Source organism: Gallus gallus, chromosome 13 (genome assembly GCF_016699485.2).
Source record: "Gallus gallus isolate bGalGal1 chromosome 13, bGalGal1.mat.broiler.GRCg7b, whole genome shotgun sequence".
In the NCBI taxonomy this organism is placed as follows: domain Eukaryota; kingdom Metazoa; phylum Chordata; class Aves; order Galliformes; family Phasianidae; genus Gallus; species Gallus gallus.
Window position 1 is genome coordinate 16,693,774 of NC_052544.1, and position 23,524 is coordinate 16,717,297.

At 39.9% G+C, this 23,524-nt stretch overlaps 1 protein-coding gene across 7 annotated transcripts in view; it reads right to left on the minus strand.

Annotated features, from left to right (window-relative positions):
• Nucleotides 1-23,524, minus strand: part of AFF4 (AF4/FMR2 family member 4) — a 49,682-nt gene that overhangs the window by 10,659 nt on the left and 15,499 nt on the right. For 5 of the 7 annotated variants that reach the window (XM_004945033.5, XM_004945030.5, XM_004945031.5 and 2 more), the window contains 14 exons: nucleotides 21,716-21,842; nucleotides 18,335-19,126; nucleotides 17,025-17,069; nucleotides 16,019-16,105; nucleotides 11,078-11,114; nucleotides 9,271-9,319; nucleotides 7,942-7,962; nucleotides 7,335-7,389; nucleotides 6,274-6,311; nucleotides 5,764-5,926; nucleotides 4,339-5,256; nucleotides 3,559-3,647; nucleotides 2,193-2,430; nucleotides 178-275 (listed from right to left, as the gene is read on the minus strand). In XM_004945033.5, coding sequence (XP_004945090.1) covers nucleotides 178-275; nucleotides 2,193-2,430; nucleotides 3,559-3,647; nucleotides 4,339-5,256; nucleotides 5,764-5,926; nucleotides 6,274-6,311; nucleotides 7,335-7,389; nucleotides 7,942-7,962; nucleotides 9,271-9,319; nucleotides 11,078-11,114; nucleotides 16,019-16,105; nucleotides 17,025-17,069; nucleotides 18,335-19,126; nucleotides 21,716-21,838 — 2,753 coding nt within the window. In that variant the 5' untranslated portion in view covers nucleotides 21,839-21,842. The remainder of the gene's footprint in view (nucleotides 1-177; nucleotides 276-2,192; nucleotides 2,431-3,558; nucleotides 3,648-4,338; nucleotides 5,257-5,763; nucleotides 5,927-6,273; nucleotides 6,312-7,334; nucleotides 7,390-7,941; nucleotides 7,963-9,270; nucleotides 9,320-11,077; nucleotides 11,115-16,018; nucleotides 16,106-17,024; nucleotides 17,070-18,334; nucleotides 19,127-21,715; nucleotides 21,843-23,524) is intronic. The other 2 variants (XM_004945032.5, XM_015294064.4) reach the window with 2 other exon arrangements.

The window sequence follows — 23,524 nt, forward strand, 5'->3', positions numbered from 1 at the left end:
ATGGTGCACAGAGCAGGCAGAGAAGCACACTGCTGCAGGAACAATGCACAGATCTCCAGAGCATAAACTAGTGTTCAGTATCTTTTGTGAAGCAAATAGGACAACTCTACTCCACAGAGAGCCCACTGTGCTCCACAACTAGCATCCCCAAAAAGGGAAAGGCTCTGCTTTTCTTACCTGTCATCAAAAACAAGTTTTGCTCTTCTTGATTTTGAGCTCTCTGTAGATGGAGCAGAAACAGGAGGGCAGTTCGATGAATTGTTCAGAATCTTTTCCTGAAAGGAAAATTGTCCTCTAATCGTAAGTGTCAACATTTTTGGTTTTTTTATTTTTATATTTTTAAAGACAAAGAGGCATTTACTGCATAAATTTTTCCCATGACTTCACACTCTATAAGCAGTAAGGTCAGTTTAGTAGCTGCTTTAGCTGCCATTCACCATACAATAACACAGCTACCCTGAGGCTTTCATCTCATGCTGGCACAGGGGAAGACATGGAGGCTATAATTAAGCTGAGCCCTACTACACCAGGAGATCTCCCATAGTGCTAAATCTTGATTTTCCACTCTGAACAAAGAGGCTATATATACTTTTATGACTTCTCATGTCTTTCAACAATAAACTCTGAATGTCCCTGGCTTGAAAAGATTAGTATTTCAGAAACACCATCTTCAAGGAGAAATAACAGCTGTCCTCACAACACACTGTCCTTACTCCCCTTAATTTTACATGGCTTAACGTGACACCTCAGGCTAAAGAAGGGGCACTAAAATATCCTGTGAATTCTAAGCGAATCTGTTCTTACCAGCTCAACAGCATAAAGCAACTTCCCAGCTTCAGTGTGCTTTCAGCTCTTTGAAGTTATCATGACCAAAGGCCAACTACACAGAGTATTTCATAACCTGCCTTTATCAGATCCTTGCTAATCAGAAGGATGTCAAAGTTGCAAGGCACTACACTTGCACAGCAACGCCCTATCTACCAGTGTAACATAAAACACTGCCAAAACATGCAGAGAAATGTAGGAAGAATATACTACTTTAAAAAAGGTATGACTAAGCATTTCCGAAGTATGAAAAGAGAAACATCAAACAAGTTAACAGCTGGCTTGGGAACAGTTCTGTGCTGATGCATAAGGAAAGGCCAGAGCAGCAGCCTACGATGCAAACCTACTATCTGCAGGCTTCCTGTAAGTGCAGACACTGATGCACACAACCTTTCCAGGTTTCTAAAATCTCACAGTAATGACATGTAAATTAATCCAGCAGGTCTCCCAGTTTACATATTGCATGAACTCCACCCTGATGACTAAGCTACTTTCTGCCGTTGCTAATGGCAATTTGCTGCTTTACTCCTCCCCAAATCAATTATCCTTCCTGAACACTTCTCAGCACTCAAAGACAAACGATACATTTGGAATCCCAAAGATAAAGGTGAAATCCCTCCAACTTAAACATGTTACACTCAAATCTGGCTATACAGCAGAAATTGCTCTACACAGATACCCAGATGTCCTCACAAGTTGATTTCTGTCCAGTAATGCACGTTTATATAATAATGAAAAAGCACATTACATTTCATGACCTTACAGTATCATCATCTTATAATATTTTTGAAACCCACCAACTAAACATGTTCTTAACCTAACTTGCTTAAAAAGTGCTTTCTGCATCACCTTTTCAACAATGTTTTCTCTACTCTAACCACAGAGAGCTCTGTATCTTCCTGAGCTGGAATCAGTTGAACCTTTCTAGAACCCTAGGATGAAAAATGAGAGCTACAGCTTTGTATTTCAGCACAGACCCAGCTCCTGTTCTCCTTAAAACGAGGACAAGATCTGTACTTGCTCCAGCGACATAAGAGTAACCTCATTATTCATTCTATGTAAACAGATTTGTAGTGATATTTCTCATTAACAAATTAAACAGCAAATAAGCAGCATCTGTCATCAAAAGACGACTAAACTCACTTCAGTAATTAACATAAATATTTGGTAGGAATAAACATTAGAATTCGACAATCTCTCCCAAGTTATTTTCCAATTTACAGCCTTAAGCACCATGGTATGAAACAAGGTAAATCTGAAACTAATTACATTTCAACTTCAACTGCAAATTATTTAGATGACACTGTGCACGTCAAACTGCAAAGCCGAGAAATAAGTTCAAGGCATTCACAGAACAAGCCCTTTACCTTTGTTTCTTTAGCACTGCCAGAACCTTTGCCCTCCATCTTCTTCTGTTTAGAAGATGAGCTGCTTTTACTGCCACTGCTGCTGTCCTTACTAACATTGCTGCTGGACTTCAAGGATGACGACTGACTGACTGTCCTCTTCCGGGACCCGTGCTCTTGTTTGGAATCCTTCTGAAGGACTGGGGCAGCAGGAGATGGCAGTAAATCCTTCTCTTTAACAGCACTTGGTTTTAAAGACCTGGACAAAATGAATACATTCAGTTTTGATTTTTTTTTTTCAAAATAGAAATATACAAAAATCCAGCATCACTTTTGTTTCTTTTTTTTTTTCTTTCTTTTAATCAGACTCACACTCTTCCCCCATTTAAAGCCCTCCCTCCCCTCCTCAAAAAAAAAAAAAAAAACCACCAAGATTTTTAATGTTAAATGTAGCAGGACAGATTCAGAGGAAGAGAATTATCACCACAGTAACTAGACGTTATGAAGCCTGATTGAACTAGTTTTCACCATTTTATCTGTCCTGACCTGAAAACGCAGAAGGCAAGTTCTAACCATAAAACCACATCCCTCAACAGTTCTTAAAAACACCCTAAACACTTGTAATGTTAGAAATGAATGCCAGCGTTAGCGCCAGTCTGTCTATTGCAGACGAGTCAGCCTAACAGCTCAGAAAAAAGATGGCCCAGATAACTGTTCTCTAGAAGCCATGAGCCTTTTGGTACAGTCTTACCTTGGCTGCTGAGGACTCCTGTTGCTAATTCTGGCTTCCCTTTTCACAGAGAACAGTACACAAAATAATTATTTATACACAGGTTTTTAAAAACCATGCTGTTGCATTTAACCAAGTGCCTTTCAGATAAGCACACCAGCAACCAAAAAAATATTAGGAGTAAAGGAAAAAAAAAAACACTGCAGATGAGCATCCATTTTCTCTACATTTTCTAACAAATACAAAGAAAGCGATTAACTCAGAACGAGTTCTACCACCTGCAACCAGAAGCTGCAGCTTCTCACACGTTAGTAATTCTACAAATATTCACTGTTGAGAATGTTTTTTTTCCGTGATGTAATTATACCAGTTATCAGTTGTTTGATCTGAAATAGACTATCAAAGGTGAACCCTTCATAGTGGGGTTTATTTGGTCAATATTTTCGGTTATGGAAATGAATTTCCACCCACAACTAATGGAAACTTCAAACTAAATCAGTCTGAAGAAGCCATGAAATGTCACCCACTGATTAATAATAAAGAGCCATTTAGTTGTGGAGGAAGGGGAAGAATGTAAGGGAGAGATGGAGATGGGCATCAGTCTTCTCCTTGATCACCCTCAGCCTTCAGTGCTGAAAAGACAGGCAAGATACTCACTCCCTGCTGCTAGAAGTCTTGTGTCCTGATGGAGCTTTTTCTTCCAGTTTCGTTTTCTTGCTTTCACTGGCTCTGTTTTCATCCTCATTCTGAATACAGCAAACAAGAAACACATCCAGATAAATGTCTACATTTACAGCTCCACAGAGACAGTAATTTTTCACATTTAACAGATTTAATTCAGTGGGCATCTTGCAGTGTACAGATTAAGATCTATACAGGCCACAAAAACATTCCCTGAAGCACCTAGCTTGTATCAAATATTTGAAAAGTGGCAGTCTCAAGTTGCTCATTTTATAACACATATATCACTATGCAATACCAGAAAAATCTGCCACGGGCTTTGGTAGGAAATCAGATTTTATGCTGGGGAGTCAAACACAGGTGTCTCACGAATGCCAGAAACTGTAAAAGTTGTGAAGTCTATAAGAGATGTTGAAGACCAGATTTTTATATAAACCTAATCCTAAAGTTGAAGGGTTTAGAGGGTACACAATCTGTGCTATCTCCAGGAACTCAAGCTAGAGTGCTAACACATCTGAAGGTACAACCCTCTGCCTTTCATGCATCTCTCCAAACGAAAACGCCAATATTCCCTATTACCATGGCACAGGAATGATCAATTTATTCTACACAGAATAGGTAGACAAAGTCATCTCCAAAATTACTGAGCCACTACAGTGAGGTATGACATAGGTTACTGGGCCATATGCTTAACCTCTCTAGCAAGATACTAAAAGGCTGAGATAATAGGCAAAATTTTATTTACAATATTATTACCTGTTTATGTTTCCTTTTGCCTTTCGTAGAACTTTTATCAGAAGGCTGCTTCTGGGATTCTCTTGCATGCTTCTCTGGCACATTCTTCTTTTCCACTTTGGGCACATCAGCATCCTTGTAAGGCTTCCCTGGTATTCTTGATAAGAGGCTCAGGTCAATCTTCACAATAAGTGGGTACCTTTCATCAGGATCGCTGAGTGGTGAAAGAAGCTCTTTCTCTTCCATAGGAGAGAACATTCTTTGCCGAAAAAAGCTGTCATCCTCCTCCATGGAAGATTTAACAGGAGTCCTATTGCTCTCGGAGTATTTGGGTGTTTGTGATGAAGGAGGCAGGCTTTCATTTTCATCTGAATCAGAAGATGAGGTATCTGTTTCTATGAATTCCCTGGATTTCTGGGCAGATTTGCTTGAAGCCTTGTATTTCTTCTTCTCTGTTGTAGGCCGAGGGGAAGATTTGGGCTCTTTCTTTATATTAGGTTTTCTGGAACCTTTAGTGGCTGCCTTATGCCTGTTCGAAGGTATGTTTGTTGCCATGTCTACTGGGGTTTCACTTTCTATTTTAAGACCTCCTCTAGGCTCTTCAACAGATGTCTTTTCTGCCTTCTTGGGCTGCTTTTTACCCACAGTCCTCCTCTGTGTTGAGCTGTCACTCTGGGCAGGTGATTTCTGCCTGCCACGACTGCTCTCTGAGCCCTTTTGGGTGGGTTTGGAATCTCGCCCTGGTGTTGAAGAAATGGAGTCCTTGGATCCACTTTGATCAGTGTACCCACTTCCTGTTCCCTGATCCCGTCCCTCTTTTTTGTAGCCTTGTGAGGATGGGATATTGCTGTCCACGGAAGAAGCTGGTGACACTTTATGTGAATTAACTTTGTTCAACCAGTTATCCAGTTGCCACTTGTTTGTTGGCGGTGGCTCTGGCTAAAAACAGATTTTAGAAAAGTACTGTTAGATACAATTTCACATGGCTTCCATCTTTTCCGCAGATGTACTGTGCTGCAAGCCAAGGCAAGAGGTGCACCCGAGCATCTGAGGTCAGTAAGTAATGAAAAATGCATATAATTACAAATAGCAGTTCTCCTTTTTCCTTCAATCAGAGGAACTGCAATCCATAGGAAGCACTTGCTGCCATGGCTTTCGAGTCCAAAAGCTACTGGTTTTTAAGCTACTGTCCCCGTGCCTTACTTCTGCACTCCAACAGATAACTATGGTAAAAATCACCTCAAATAACAAGTGTGTGCTTATAGAAAGCATTATTATCATGTCCAATTACAGGTACTTCAGCAAAAGAACATTGCAGAAATGAGGAAATAATTCTACACTTGACAGATGAAATTTTTGTTAAAAAAAGAGACTGAGAACATTTTTTCTGCTTTCAAAACTCAGGATCAATGCCCAACGACAGCCCAAACGCATGACAAATCCTACCTCAGGGGATGCACTCTGTGATGGTTCATTAGCTTCACTATCACTGGAACTGCTTTCACTTTCAGAGTCTGATCCTGAACTGCTTTCAGACCCACTGTGGCTGCTCGAGTCATCCCTTGAATTATCTGCTCCTTCACTGTTATGCTGTGAAGGTTCAGAACTACTGAAAACAAAAGGGAAGAAAAACAAACAAACATTACTCAGTGCACAAAGGCATCCTGGAAGTTCTTCCATTAGGAAGAATAAAATGTAATATTTTAACTAACATTTGCTAAAGAGTTCAATGCAACTGAGCACAATTCATCTTGTTCCCCTCCCCCTTCACAATGTTGTTAGTGTAATTTGCAGAATACATGTTATTTAGCCACTGATTAAACTCTAATCACCTTCTGTTCTAATCAAAAACAAACAACAAACACTGATTTTAGAAACGAGATCAAGCCAGGAGTGCTGAGTGAACCAAACATCACTACTGTTGGATTGCAGTACAGAAAGTAAAGGAATGCCTACCTTCCAGGTGTGCTCCTTGGCACTGTCTTATCACAGTCCTGCAATCAAGAAGAAGAGCATGAGGCTTCTAGAAGTTATTTTAGAGTTGCATACATGCAATTATGTTGCAAAGTGTTGATTAAAAGTCTTAAAGACTTTGAATACTTAGCCTGAATAGTGTTCTAATTCAAAAATATGAAAGTTTAAATTCGCCTGCCTTTTCCTTGTACAGAAGGAAAAATAAATCAGTGTTCTTTTATCCAAGCTTTTTACCACAAATGTGTCATCTCAGATCCCTCTATATTCTGACAGCAGTTCTGAGATTTCCTATTTTCTCCACTCCCCCATACCATGTTTTAAACCAGATGATACAGATTTTTACTGTGCTATTCCAGAGATGTCCTATGTCCTACTACTTAACCAACTAAATGCACTATTGTCAAGTTTTCCATGTGAAAAAGTACCAAACAGAAGAACTGAGTAAAGCAGAAAAAGTAGCACGGACTACTGCTGGGTAGCATAGACTCAAAAGTTGTGTTTAATTCAGCAGGCTGAATGCCATGTCTGGCTGGGATTACACAAAATTAATACTGCCAAAGAGAAAAGAGATGATAAAAATAAAGGAGCTGATAGACTCATAGTTACAGATACAACCTGGGAGTAAGAGACACACACAGCAGCTCTTATCCCAAACAGTTGCTGCATGGAACTACGCGTGCCATGCACTCTTTAGCCAGCACAGCAGAACACGAGGGGCTCTCTCTCTAAGTGGCAGCCCACTGTGTGTGTCTGGAAGTAGACTGTTTCCATTTCACATTCAGAGAAAGCCCATTTGGAATCATCAAAGTGTGAGTCTCTAGGCACAAATGCACTGTTCTCACAAAACCAGATGATTTCCCCCAGATTTGCATTTTGGAACACCTGGAGTTTGTTTGAAAACTTGCTAATCGTTTTTTGTATCTCAATTGCAAATTCTCCTTAAGCTGTTCAGTTTGTTGTTGGAGTACTGAACACTGCTGAAGTAACAAGCTGTCAATACACTTACTGTATTTTTCTGAAACTTGGGTATCTCATGAACATACCTGCTCTCCATCGCTGTCTTCACTACTGCTAAGTTTTAAGTCATCTTTCAACATACTAAGTAAGTAAAAGGGAGAAAGTGAGACAAGTCTTTCCATGTAATTTAATTACATTCAAAGCATTCTTCTATATTCCAACAAGTTACTGTTTATACTACAGAGCTGGGTGTGTGGGTGAAATCCACAAGTTACCATTTAAAACATTTAATGTTTAAGAATGGCAAATTAAGTCATCCCTTACAGAAAACTATGGACTGTGGTGCTTTGATTCCTTTGTTCATTCCATTAAGCTTAGAAAGGAATTCCGACACGTTTTACTAATGCAGGAGGAGCTAAAACATCTGCGTTCAACCTCTTACACACAGTGGCCAAGAACACTGTTTTACACTGAATTAAGAAACATGACTGTTTTGTGTCTAGTGGCAAAAACCCAACTGTTCTACATCACAAATTTTCTATTATTCTTCAAAGGTATCATTACTTTTACTTATGCTAGTCATACATACACATACTATTTCATGATACTGAAAGTACAGGAACACAATGAAAACACAGTGGGGTATTTGTGCATATTTAAAAACACCTTTGTGACAAAGATAAAACATCTTACTCTGTCTGGTTCGATTCACATCTGGAGAAAGAAGATAAGAAGGGATTAGAATACTTCCCAGTTTCACAGTACAGCTGTTCTACTTATAATCTGAAAAGAAACACCAACCTCAAGAATCTAGTTCCATATCTATTATCTGCTCTATTATCTACCCTTACCAAAAGATGCATTTATCTCATTTTTTAATGCTTTTGGAACAGAGCACCATCGCTTTATCGGAAATTCTATTGACTCAGCAAACATCTCCTCGTCCCTCTTCCCATGCACCTCACTTCAACTAATGTTCAGTGCTAACTCTAGTTCTTGCATCTTCCTGTATCCTCCTGTTCGGGAACCAGCACAGCTCTTTCATAGAGGATTACGCTGCTACAGCAAAAGCAAAGCCCAGTGATGAACTCCTACTGCTACCATTTACTGCAGTGGCTGCCTATAAACATCTGAAACATCTCAAGTTTTCAGGAAACTGACTAAGTCTATACTAAATAAATAAATAAACAAACCACTCTTCAATTATTTTCCATTTCTCTCTCACAGACCTTTTAATCTTATTTATACTGAAAAATGTACACAGACAAGCAGAAAAACTAAACTTCATTTCGCAACTGCATCACAACAGCAAGTATTAACTTAGAATACCAGGTCTCCAGAATCTGCAATCGCTTTCAATAAGCGTTCTATCAGCTGGTATGGGCATTTGTGTTTGGAAATTGTATTTAAACAGCATTTAATCAATTTTCAGGTATGAATAAGGCAGAGTGCAGTTAGAATCTTCCTGCTGCCTTTTATTGTTTCTTTCTGATGTATGATGAATGAAGCATAACGTTAGGTCTGTGTACACAACTAATAAAAATGCCTGTCAGAATGAGTAGTACAAATTTAACTAGATCCCAAACTTAATTTACCGTCTCCTCTAATAACAGAACAGTTCCTCATCCTATTTGTGCAACTGCAACAAGCTGCTTCCAGCTGACAGCTTAGCAGTGCACATGTTTGGTAAATCCTGTCCCATCCTGCCCATTCTTACACACTGATACCTTTCTAGCTCACAAGACAATTCCTAAGGCCAAACTCCTGCTCAGCATCCTGAGCTGAGAAGAAAGCAGGGGAATGGAAGGAAGGCACAGTGCATTTGTTACTCACACCGATGTGCCAGATTTGCCCTACAGTCCCTGAAAACGGCTTTAAAATAGCTTTGTTTTTCATGTCAGTTAAGTGTAAGCATGACAAAGAGTGTGCAAGAACTGACACGTTCTAGTAAAGAAACAGCTCCTTCTGAGTCTTTTAAAGGTTGACTGTCATTTGAGAAATGTTTTCTCAACTGCTACTTACGATTTGGACTGATGGCCATTGGATGTTTTTGATGAAGGATTATATCGTTCTGGAAGGAAAAAGAAAAAAAGCACTATGCTTTCAAACTCAGACAGCAAAACAGTCACTCCAAAGTGGCCAGAAGTAAACAGGCTTAGCTAAACAAACTCAAGAATGGCTGAGCGAACAGGAGAAAGAGGGACCCACTGACGTCAGGTGGAGCCGCTCACAGACTGACCAAGTGAGCGGAGCAGAGACAGAATGCCAAGAGAAACAGCCACCTTAATCCAGAAAATCTAGAAAGCTTTTTTAAATCACTGCTGTCTAAACCAACACATGCTTAATTTGTTTCTGAAAGCATGAAAAACTGTTCTGCTTCTATCAAGGTAGGATAGAAGTGACTATCCTAAAGTAAGAGAGGAAAGATCTAGCTTAGATATTAGGGAGAAATTCTTTACTCAGAGCGTGGGAGGTTGTGGTACCGCCGCCAGAGAGCTGTGGGTGCCCCATCCCTGGAGGTGCCCAAGGCCAGGCCAGATGGGATCTCGGCAGCGTGGTCTGGTGGGAGGCTTGGATGGGATCTAAGGGCCCTTCTAACCGAAACCATCCTAGGAAAATTATTCTATTACCCTCTGCATGCTGAGTACAGGACATCGATCAGCCTGTCAGGTTTTCTTTATCTGTTTCAGCATTCCTACCTAGCTTTTTAGTGACTGAAAAGACTTTAAATCCAAAAAGCAAACCCATAAACCAAATTCTACAGTTAAAACACACACTGATATAATCTGCTTTTCAGTTTGTCTTCTTTTTCCTTCCCTGTTCTTTAGTTCCAGTAAATTACTAAGCAGAGTACAACAGAAACAAGATTTGAGGTCGTTAGAAGTCTCACAGAAAATTGAGCCAGGAACTGAGAAATGGTTCTGTGCTTTTATCTACCCCACCTCTCTGATTACATACCTAAAGATCAGTTGTTTCCAGAATTTAAATCTATTGGCTAGCTTCACAGAATTAAGTTTTAATTTGTTTCCTTAATTCCCCACTGTATTAGGTGTTTAGATTAAGCTGCTTGTGAATACCTAAGAATAAACCATTCCGCTTTTACTACTTAATCTGTTTAATCACTTTGACAGGGACAGGTAAGACTGCTGGAAGGCAACAGCACACATCTAATTCAGTTTTGCCAGCTATGTTACCTGGTTAAATGCTTCATTTCACTAATATTCAAAACGAAGATACAGCCAAATAGGAATAAAAAGTGTATTTGTCTAAAATTTGGAAATACATTCTGGGATAATACACTCAAGAACATTAGCAACCAAATTACTACTTGAGTTCTTGATCAGTTTTCTTTGATTTTTATATCCACAAGATGAAAGTGGACAAGAAAAAGGAGAAAATGCATTGTGCTTTTTCTACTAAAATACGAACACGTGTGCTTTGCTGCTCTCCAATATCCTCAGGGGTTTTCTCTGTGGGTGTTTTGTTTTCACACTCAGCTATTTTCAATCAAATCAACCAAGGAAGCCTATTTTCAAGAATTAAAAAAATAACAACAAATTAAAGATATGATTTTTTTTTCCTTTTCTAGAAGTTATGAGTGAGTTACACAACAGTTATTCACTTTCCAGTTCTCAACCAGAAGCCACAAATAAAATCAAGTGTTTGTTTGGTAGGTCTTGAGAAAGTAGGGACAATCTTTACGTACAATCCATTCCATTACCAGTCTGGAGAGGCTCATTCTCTAAAAGCCTGACTTCTTAAGGGGTACTAAGAACACTCAATTGTAACAGAAACACTGCGCATAGGAAAGGAAGCTTAATATACTTACTCTGTTCTCCAGTGCCAAAACTGGACTGTTGAGACTCCTAAGGGAATAAAAGATCACAGGAGATTTTTCAAAGGGAAGTTTAACATATCAAAAATCATGCCATAATCAAGCTATTGTTCTGACTTTAAAGGATAGCACCTATCCTTTAAAAAAAACACAACACAACACAACACAACCAACACCTACTCCCAAAGAAAAAACAACATGCCAAAAACAAAACCCAGCAGTAACAACCAACAAGAAGCAGGGAGCCTTGATCTGGGCCCAAGCTGCCTTCACCAGCTGCGACAGAGCAGTGAGCACATGGGAAGAGCACCTGAGATTCCTCATCCTTAGCTCATCTGTCCCATTGACCCATCTGTCCCTGCTTGCTTGCCTTGAAGATGGGCCACGTGCCATTTTCATACACAGCACCTGGAACTGCAGAAACTCTGTGTAACTCCTGCAAACCCTATCTTCCCTTTCTCACCTTCACCCCTCTGTCGGATCAACAGCCAAATCCTCATGTAACTGGGCAACCTGGCTGTACAAAAGCCAACAGATAGTGATAAATACCTGCCTTGATATATAATGGATTTGCTGTCTATGAATCTAGCCTTGAAAGGTAAAGCCTTGCCAGTTCTAGCACTGGCACAATCTTTGGTATTCCTGTTCCAGAAAACCCAATTCTGCCTCCTGAAATACAGTACATTATCAAACACTTGAAACATTAAACATTTTTTTTAATAAACAAATACACAGAGGGTATCGAGTTACTGAAAACCTACTTCTAAGCTAGTGTGTCATTTTAAAATAGGACCTTCCTGACCTCCTTTTAAAATGAGGACAAATGCTGACCTTACGCATAAAAACTGAGAACATTTGAGTCAATTCACCAAGCTGATAGATGTGCTCTATGACAGTGAATTGCAGGGCTCAGGGGCACAGCTGCACAGCAATCTTCCGAAGCGGCCAGCTCAGTGATGTGATGCAGTTACATGCGCAACTTCCAAATGTAACCTCATAAACACACAAAAGCTCTACCTGGTAAGGCATACCTACATATATGTAACTTCCTTTAACATTTTTATTTCAAAAGTGGCAGCAGTTGAAACAATGACTTGAATGAGTATTTTGTCAGTGGTACAGAGAAAGAGTGCAATTTTCACAAAAACAAAACCTTTCAGAGGACTTTAAGATGTTTCAAATGCCCCTCATCTATACTAACTGAAAGAAGAGACGTTAAAGTTAACCAATGGTTAAACTGCAAAGTCAAGATCGAGTTGTAGAGAAGTCTTCTTACTTCAACAGAAAGCAAAAGCCATACCCTCTTCAGAATACAAACTGATTCTTATCTTTCACACAGGTTCAATGAGTGCAAGCATGATTCCTCAGTTTCCTTTTTCCTGTCAACTTAGACAAGTAGACAAGACTGATAAAACATAAGTTAAAAAAAGAGCCTACAGTAATCAAAATACCACATATGCAGAACAACTGCACTGTGCTGAGCACAGGATGAATAACTGGCACTGTTCTCACCAATATACATGCCATCAATTCTGCAGAAAGTGCCTGCCTCAACGCTCACCTCAGCCAGCTGCCTATTCCTAAGCAGTATTCCAGTTAAGTGCACTTTGACGAGGTGTTATGCTTAAATGTGCAACTTCTTCCAAATCACTCACTGTCTATTTTACCTTTGAATACATGTCTTCCAGAAACTCAAAGATTAATAAAGAAACAAACAGAAATACATATTTTTTTCATGTCCAATTTCTTGAGAAAGAAGAAATTAAGAACATTTTAAAGGATGGAAATGTTTTTCTCAGGAGCACAGCACACTGCTGTGGTTAGATGGAAGGCACCTCACCAGGTAACAAAATCACTGCTTGTACTCTGACACAAAATGGCGGTGGGAAAAACGTTTATAGCTGATTAGAATGGTAGTTAGGTTCATAGCCAATTAGAATGGGAGTTAGGTGTGCAATTCTTATTTGTACACTTTTGGTTTGGCTGTAGTGCAGGCTGTGGTGAATGGGACCCATTTCCATACAATGTCTGACAAGGTCAGACCTCACTCGTATTTCTCAGAAGAAAGTTTCTGGATTACAGGGGATCGACACAACTGACCGCTGCCTTCACAATGACCTCAGCACAGGGCACAGAGCGAGCAAACCTGGAGACACAACGCACCTCCTCAGAGCTGCCTGCAGGTCACTGCTCGGGTACACGGCCACAGCAGCTGTCAGTGACGTCGCGCTCCCTGCCTTATGATGGAATGCTTCCCCCACTAAGAAACAGCTGCATTTCTGAATACATCCTACAAACACGCCAGTCCTCCTGCTCTGGAGTTTTTGACTGTGAGCCCACGGCTTTAAAAAGACTTACATAGGATAAAATTATAGAGTGTTAGGTCACGGGATAGCATTTTTATCAAGAGTCAGGAATCTGTTTTTCACAGCACCCATAAAACTTTTCACGACCTATTTTCATGAAGTTTTATCTTCTGATTCAAAGACTTCCTGATAATTATAGGATGTATTTATAGTAATGCAGACAGGCCCCAGTCGGGATTTTGGGGCCCTGCAAACACTCGCTGCACACCAGGAAAATGATCTCATGCCAGCAATCTTACATATAAAATGCACCCGTCCAGCAAAATGAGCCTAATTTTCTACGTGCAGGCAAAGCGTACCAGGCTTCTGCACACAAGAGTAACGCTGTGAAATGCTGCAGCATATAACTTGTAAATAAATAGAATATTAAAGAGAATGAGATTTTCTAGAACTGTGTGGCTTGATTAAAGTAAACCAGTGCTGTGCTCAGCTCTCTGGATTCTGTTCCGGGTCTGTGCTGCACAAGCCTACGGCTCACTAACTTGCTGGAATTCTGAGGAATCTCACTGCCAAGAATGACAGAGGGGAGAAGGCAGAGGAAATTACAGAGTTTGGAAATAGAGAATTTGACAAAGTTCCATGGCTAAGATGTGCAGCCACAAAGTCAAAAAGCTGGCAAAAAGTCGAAAGACTCGGCAGCCATAAATGGAATTTCTTGCAAACTCAGTGAAGAAACAGAATCCAAGGTTGACAGATTCAAAAAGAAAAACACAGCCTCCCTTTTGTGTTCAGACGTCAACAAGGCTGTGCAATCTTATGTAGTTCCTCTCTGTAGCACAAAGGCCTCTGTATTTCTGCACACCTTCCTTCCTCCTCTTCCCCCCCCCGAGTCAAACAGGCACTAAGAGAAGAACGCTGACAACACAGGCTGCTGACACCACCGCTGCCCATAGCTCTGGGCTATCCAGGCAGTGGCAGTAACAGAACCATTTAACCTCCCATCAGTTTGTGGAGTTTGGTGGATGTGCACTTACAAAACACATCCTGGAACCTTTGGCCAAAACGCAACCATGAGCTGTAGTCAGAGCCTTTTGGAAAGCTGCATTCACCCTCTGCTCTCCTGGGTAAATCACCCAGCTCCAACATCTCTCCCACCCTGAGGGAACAGTTACAAGGGGCTCACAAGAACATTTACTTACGGCCAACCAATCAAAATTACAGAACGCCTCTCTTTTCAAACTAGGTTGTTATAAAGAGCAATTCAACCTGCTTATTTTGGGGTTTAGAGCTGATTTTCAAATGGGAAAGTAAATTCAAAAACATCTTCATGTTAAGAGGACTAGAAAGTTGATGACAAAGCATTCATGTAACAGCACAAACTGTTAGGACAGATTTCATTAGAGATCTCAGGGAGAAACCCTTAAAAAGTACTTCACTGAATGGTTTGGGGAATAATTTGGATCAAACAGGAAGCAAAGAGCAGTTAAATGGTGCTAAAAAAACAGCAGTCTGGCCAGGAAGAGTGGAGTCTTCATGATTAGGAAGGCAACTTTTAAAAGACAACCATCAGAACTTCTGCAATATGGCATTATGCCACATTAGCAACCCATTTCGGAGATATGTTGAGTCTTGAGAAGAATTATATTCTCAACTTAAATCAACTGCTGGTAATCAGTAGATACAGGAAGCAAAACATGATTTCGTGTATTAGTCAGCTACCTCAAACCAAACCGTACTTGCTAAAGTTGCTACCCACAACTATCTCCCCTGCACACTCATCAGCCTACAAAATACTTCAGATTACAGAGCAGCATTTCAAGGCAAACAATCACCGATGCCAGTCTGACTGAAAGCACTGCTGCTGAGGATGCAAGATCCAGGGGGGGAGCGAGCAGCTGAGAGCCAGGAGGAGAATGAGGACCCCTTCCTCAGAGGTGTCAGCTCAAGCAGGTCTCCTGGAAATATGTCCATACTGCCAACAGTAGCAAGAAGCAACCTCCCTCAAATCAGCAGCTTAAACACTGCAGTAGTTACTAAGCACATGGGATGCTAGGAAGGCATCTTTCAGGGCAAGTGATCACAGAATTTCTTTAGCAAGTTTCTGATTTGAAAACTTTTGGTTTTTTTTCATTATTGAAAAATATAAGATATATATATAGCACTATTAAGGGACTTCAAAATTATGAAGAAAGTTCAGTTTAAGCAGAAAAGCACATTTACATTTCTTAGTATTTACCACTGCTTGCCAGATAGAGGTAAGCAATGCTTGCTTCTGCACACAATGGTGCAAAGTATTCCCCCAACCAGAGAAAAAGACACTATGGCATTTTAAAACTTCATGATTACCTTAAAGAAGGTTTGAATCTATGAAACAAATTTTAATATAAAAAGGAAAGCTATCCTATATGTGTCTTTGCAAACTACAAACATTACTCTCTATGTGTAAACCAGAGGAAACAAAATGACATTTTTTGTAAGAATGACAACATTGTGAAGTAAGATAAAGAGATTCAAGGTATGAAAAGAAACACAGAACTGTACAGAATTCAATTTAAGAGAGTTCCAAAATCTTGGCCTTTCACAGGAGCTACTCTTTTAACAGCATTCGGTATTTGATCACAACACTGACCTTTGTTGGAAAAGGAAATTTTGATGGTTCAGTTTTGCATGGTGTATGAATAGCAGTCAGCGGAGGAGGCCAAGAATGGGTCATCTCCTGTAACCAGAACAAAACAGGACAGCTATTAGCAAAGCAAAAGCACAAAGATTTCAAGTTACAATCCTGATTCGAACGGTAATTACCTCTCAATTTTCAGCTCACTGTTCATACTTCACTAAGCTTTATACTCAAATCTTAATTTCCCAAACGTATAATGAAGATTTTGCACAAAAATATTTCTACCCATGAAAACAGATATTAAGACACAGCAACAAAACAAGAAAGGCAAAAATCAATGAGATTGGTTTGCCTGAACAGAAACCGAAGTCTGATCACTTCAGGCTGTGAAGAGTGTATGGGAGATAAAGGGTAAAAAGAAGAAACCTGGAAAAGGGAAGCACAGCAAGTTGGAAGACATAAGTGAAAATCAAAAGCCTGCAGCCAGAAAGAAAGTGTCCTGTGTTCACTCAGAGCATCCCCAATAACCGCGGAGTACTGAAGATCAGAGCAAGTAAGTTATGCAAATGCTCACAGGGCATCCAATGATACCTTTGTGATAGCAGACATATGAACAGGGGTCACGTGAGGGGTAAAAAGACTTGAGAAAATAACAGCTAGAAAAGAAGGGTCTGCTGCTGGGTAGAAAAAGAAAATATTATGAGCTAAATTGATACTGGAATGTAAGGACTCTACTTTGGTGGAAGAAACGGTTAATTCTGGGTAGAATAGCAGAGGGATGAGATAGAAGAAAAGCAATTCAACGTGGATATCCAGGGGATGAGTACACCCAACAGGCACAGTTCTGCTTCCAGTGTTCCCCAGTCTACCTGCTTTAGAAAATTGAGGAGTCCTCCTGTAATGACTTGCAGTCAAACCAATTTGAAAGGTACTCATCCACTGCAGAGTACTTTCCACCTCCTTAGTAATGCTTGTGTATTCAACAAATAAGTGATGAACAAAAGCACAGAGAACTTACTTTTAGAATTTCATCCACGCAGCTCACATCACCAGATGCTGATGCCTAGAAATCAAAACTCAAGATTAATGTCTCCTAAAGCAGATTTTCTTTAAAAGATCCCAGGGGTATGAAGCAGTTAAAAATAAACTTCGGTCCTTATCATGATTCATCTAGACTCCACAGAGATACAGACAGATCTTGTTAATCCTTTTCAGCAGCGTTAATTTTAATATCAGATAGATTCAAATTTTTACAGGATGAGTAACATCCAGTTATGAAAAGCAAATACATCAGATCTATAAAACTGCCACAGTAATCTCTTACTTTTCACTTGACAGTTAAAGTGATCTTAAGCAGTCAGGGATATTAAAAACTTCTGAGAGAGGGAAAAAAATATCATAGCTTTCAATCATTCCTGGGAAGACGCGACTGTATAATATCTGAACTCAAATGGATGACCATGAATATGCAGTAATGGCAAACTGCATCATGAAGTAAAACATAAATGACAGCACGAAACTAGAAACAGCAGTAACTATGAAACTATAAATCGTTTGCATCCCTGACACTACAAACAGAAAGGAAGCAGTTACTGCATGTTTTACTGCTTCAACATCAGCACACGAAGTCCTTCAGAATATGGAAATAATTCATTTTTCAGCTCTCCTTACCTGTTTCCTGGATCTTATTTTGCTCTTTACTGAAATTCCAGGAACAAATGGCTTCTGGGTTTTTTTTTTTCTAGCCACAATTCAAACGGCACAAGATGCAATGACATTTTATTATTAAGTAAGGTACTCTCCCTGTACGTGAGCTACAGTCAATGTCTGTGCCCAGCAGTACTTCATATTCAGCATACCTGATGAGAAGTCTGAACCTTTGTCAGTTTGGCATGCTTTGGTGTTGGCTTATTTGTTTAGGCAAAGCTATCTATAAATTATTACATTCTTCAAATGAAAATCTGAGATAGACAGATAGCATCACTTGTCTAAGACAACATGACTCCCAGTAAAGACAATACATGCATACAGGTTGTCAAAATAGTTGTGAGTATCCTACTATTTTACCAAATACTGGCTATAATTTAAAGTGCTCTAGGAAAATTTTCTCAGTACATCTCATAGGCTTTGCTCAACAAAAATCACAATATCCGTATGGAAGAAGCATTTGTGCATTTCCCAGTGAAAATACAGGCCTTCACTGCGAAAGTTTAAGATGCTTTACTTAACAAAATATAAAATTTAGTTTATTGACATTTTAAAGAAGCTGGAAAATCCCAGCCCAAAGAGATTCACATTCAAGAATCCAGTAAGTAGATAACAACTTACATCGAGTGGTTGAGAAGGTATTTTCAGCTTGGTTAGATGTGCCTTGCTGCTAGGCTTCAGCTCGTTCACACCGCTGCTGTGGGTCTGACTACTGTAGTGTTCGGAAGATAACTTTGGTTCCATGGATTCCTGTCCATCCATTGGCCTTACATAAGCAGTGGGTTTCTGTAACATTGAACTGGACTTGGACATGAGCGAAGGTGGAAAAGACTGGTTAGAGTGCTGTCCACTTGAAAATGAGGGTACACGCGAAGGAGAGTCCCAGTTGGCATCCGGATCCCGGGGAGACTTTGAGCGTTGATGTTCTTTGCTGTGATGATCACTTCCATGAGATCTCGAATGGCTGGAGCTTAACGAAGAAACAGCAGGTGGTTTCCCAGGGCTGGAAGAACGGGATTTGGAGTGTTCCGATCCATGCTGGCTTTTTTTGCGACTGCTGCTGCTACTGTACGAGTCACGGTCGTGCCTCTGGCCACCACTGCTAGTGTTATTGCCACCGCCACGCTGACCGCTGTGGCCGCTCTGTAAACCCGAGGACCGTTTCTGAGACTGTGAGGAAGTGCTAGGTGCTGGTCCTACAGGAGTCCATTTGCTACTCTGATGGGAACTAGCATTATGTCTCTGATCACCAAAGAAACTTTGGTTTGATTTTTCATCTGCTGTTGATGGTACAGTAGGTTTGGGAATTCCAACAAGCTTTGGTAGCGATCTATCTCCTATAAGATCATCCATTTCATCATAATTACCAAGCATGCTCTGAATGCGACTAGATAATTTGTCTTCTTTGCTGGTCTGTGAAAATCATTAAAGAAAACGCAAATGCAAAACACGGCTTTAAAAGTCACAACTTCATTTTCAGTTAATTGACTTGACAACTATTCTAGTTAATCTAAATTTCAAGGCTAAAATCATGGCTAACTTCCAAGTCATTTTTTGCTAGGGTTTCCAACTGCCAGGTTTTGTTCTTTAAGCAGTAATTTCACCCCCTGTGGCACACAAAAAAGATGTACTTCAGCAGCACTTATCCTTTTCTTATGCTGATCTCTAATTACTCAAAAATCACATGGGCATTTTCCACCTTTCCAACCCAGTTCATGGGGGAAGCTGTCCCTCCGGGTACAAACTGACTGCCCACAGTTATCCATAGTGCCAGAGCCATGCAAGGAACAGAGATTCCCCCATCATTAAGTCACATGTTCTAAAACCTTTTAATATTATAAGAACAGCACCAGCTCAGACAGATGGCAGATAACCTGCCCAACCTGCCCTGCTGACAGAAACTCACCAGAAGGGTCAACAGTACTACTGAGTTATTTCTCTACTCGACTTTCCGAAAACTGGAAGATATTAATCTTCAAAGTCTGTTTCTGATCTTTAATTTTTTCATTAATCCTTTTTCTCTCCTTTTCATGTTGAACTCTTACATGTTGAAAAACCAACTGACTTAAACAGTAGTAAACATCTGTCTGTCTGCTTCTAACAAAGAGGTAACTAACAACTCTATTAAAATCTTTGATCAAGTTTAACACTAAATGCAACTCTGCCTAGCTATCATTTTCTCATTTTATTTCATATGGCCTACAAAGTATCACTGAAGAAAATTTATCCATCAGTCTGGGAAGACACAAAAATACCCAGGACATAGAACTCAAAGAAAAGCATTACTTAAAGTACTGGTTTTTACAGAGGCAGGAGAAAGGAAGCAAACTAAAATGTCAGCCATATCTATTTATCAAACACTACCACAGGCTGAATGAAAGAACTGCCGTTAGCAAATAAAACATCGCTGCTATGTGCTCTTCTGCATTCGTGCCCCCTTAAAACTGCTCTCTTGATTGCACATCAAATGAGATCTCCAATACAGAGATCCACCCCTAATTAGCACCATCTTAGCAGACACTGAGAAGACACCCGTTCATAGAAAATAACAACAAAATCCCTACAGGCACAGAAGGGAAGGAAAAGGAACAAAATACTTTGAAATACTTCACACTTATTTTGACAGTTTACAGAAAGAAAGCCAAATTAAGTGTCTTTACTGATGCCCAATTCAGACTTATTCTCTAAAAAATGAAGCTGCTCTTAAAAATCTATATGGTCAGTACAGTTTTTAGTCTCATGCATTAGAAGGTAAAGGAAACAGGCAAAACCAAGTAGTCACACAAGTGAAAAGTATTAATGAAACGATCCAAAGATCCCTGGATCTTAAACCCCTACAGACCACGAGTCACAGTGACCCAATTCTCCCCAGCCAACCACAGTAATGCAATTCTTTCCCTCTCTCTGTCCATCTTTTTCTCCCTCAAAACTCTCTTTTTTTCCCCGAGAGGCATGTGTAGAGAATTACAGCTGACTTCAAATAAATGGCTAGAGAACTTTATAAACTCAGTTTTGTTATTTTCTTATATTGTAATTCTTATTCTGGGCAAAGAAAGTGGATTTATTTAATCTGCAGCCAAATTCTAGGCCTCCAGCCAAGTTTCAACAGGGATTTTAAGTAGTAGTTCCGTACAGCACCACTTAAAGTTGACCAAGAATACTTGAAACAACACTAACCAGTGCTTCAAAGAATGTATTGGTGAGCTGCATGCAAGATTTTAAGAACTGCAGACACCGTCACCTTAAGGTCTATAATGCATTGGCCATATAAAGCTTTACTTAGCAGTAAAATAATATCAGCTTAACCTCACAACTCAGTTATGTAATTTTTAATTGGTATTTATACTGGAATAACTCTTGTTGCCAACACAGTTATAGGAGTTCTTTCCTGCAAAACCAGTTGGGGTTTTTTGCGTTGTTTCTTTTTTGCCATCCAAATCAGTTTTACTGCATTCCAACCAGCTTTAGTTAGCTTCATACTTGTGGGATTTAGTTATCAGGCACAGTAAAGCGAAGGGAGGACAGGAATCAAACAACCACCTCACAACTTCCCTCCTGCAGGAGAAAAGTCTTCAGCTGCAATGTCTGACCTCTTGCAAACAAAACTGTGATAATGGAATGGTTTTCAAAGCGAGTTTTGAACTACGTAATGAAAACCTTCAATGGTACCACTTAAATGACCACTGCAGCAGAAGCAGAATAAAGGTTGTTTTCTTTTTTAAAAAAAAAAAAAATATATATATATATTGTCTCATTATCCCTTTTCTCACTTCAAAACAGTCCCTGCTTCATAAGCATCAGTACAAATCTGCCTGTGGAGCTGGTTAGTAACTGTCCATCCTTAGTTTCAATACTTGCTTAAATGCTGGTTAAGGTGATAACTGGGACCTAAAAAGATTTCAGACGAAAATGGATTTGAAGTACACATTTCTATACAATTTCTGCAGCTGCAGGAAAAAAAAAAAAAAAAAAAAAGCATTTGTAAAAATGGCACAAACTCACAACTTTGTATGGTTCAGCAAAGAGAGGAGAGTTGGGCGGAAAGGCTTCTTCACCCTGCTGGATTTCTTGATTTCGCCTTTCCCTTTCTTTCATACGCAGCACATTTCGGTCTTCACGGTTCATGTTGCTGCAAAAAACAACCAACAATTTCCTGGTCACAGAAGGAAAGAGGAGGACGGAAGCACACAGTTACCCCTGTTTAGCTAAGAGATCCCAGGTAAGAAGCCCCCGCTGACTGCAGCTCCTCAAAACTGAAAAGAAGTTTGTCCAGCTTAAAACATTTCACATTTAGAGCAGCTGTAACCTACAATCCGCTTCTGACAGGGACAGCTTATGCAGTTAAATAAATAAATCAGAGTCCCCAGGCAAATAACTGGAAGTTGGAGCCTTCAGCTCTGTTGGCACTGCGATTCAGCAGTCAGAGCTAGTCCAGGTTCCAGGAAATCCAGAAGGATCGGCCCCTCTCATAGCCCAACAGACAGCACACATCGCTTTACAGTGCTCTCCTACTGCAAAAATGCAGATCAAAAAAATAGAAGTCTCACGTATTACAAATCTTCCTTGGAAGTCTGGTCTTGCTGCTTGCGTTAACAGCAATGTGTCAAACTGTAGCAACACCAAATCTAAAAACAAGTCAGCAATGATTTCCTTTGAGGTTCATAAAGCACCGGGACTTACAGGAGTAAGGGATAAATAAGGTCTCTAACTCTTTTTGTATGTGCCATACTGTACTTTGCATTAAGAGATTTATAAAAGTGCCTTCTTGATCTACAGAATTACGGTGGGTGCTTCCAGAACATAAATACTGTTCCAATTTAAGTGTAAAATGAAAAAGGTGTCTGCTCAGAAAGTCATTATTTCATGTTTTCAGACAGCTGACCAAATATTAAAAGCACAGCACCGTAAGCCTGCCACTGAGCTCATCTGACAGCTCTACAAAACCAGCTATTCCGTTCTATGCAGAACTTCCACCTACCACTCAGCTTTTTAAAAACCATTATTCGTGCTTTTCACCTTAAAATCCTTTGAGCCTTTCACTGCAATTTCTTACTCACTTGGCTTCATTTTTCCTACTGCTCTGTCTATAAAAAAAATCCACAGGGACATCAAAACCAGAAGAAATCCCCAGCGTGAGTTTAAATACTTGATGCTTTAGGGTGTGAGTTTGTTGCACTTCCCTGAAATACCTGCACTGTAAACAAGGTAAAAGCATCAGCACAATCCAACCTGATGCTGACATCAAGCCTAGGAATGGGCTAACTTAACGTACATCTGAAAATCACTTCTCCAATTGTGCTAAAATCAGCTGAACTCGTGCAACTGCAAATGGATGCCAGTCTGCCTGCTGAGGGGGCCCTGCACACTGCCATGCAGCCAAACTACCAAATTTTCACGGTAATGGCAGAGCTTAAACCTGCTTTGAAAGTTGGAGGTATAAACAGCTGTTTGTTTTTTTTTTCTCCTTCAGATCTCTTGTAAATCCAAAATTTAAACAGAAACAAATTCAGACTTAATTATAGACAGCGACCTGTTAAAGCCAACCGTTAGGATCTATGCTGTTTTATTGTCAAAGGCAAAATGTCAGGCAGGGAACAGAGTATCCTCACCTACCCCCGAGTACTTCACTCACATAACAGCACTAAGAAGTGAATCATACTCAGCCAATCCTTCAGAAGATGATAATTACACTTTACAAGTAGAGAGTTACATTTTACCACCAGGCTCTTCGCTAGCTCTTACAGAGACAAGCATCACCTTTCAAAACTGTATCAACATCTGTCGCAACTCTTTTGCTGAGGAAACACTCAG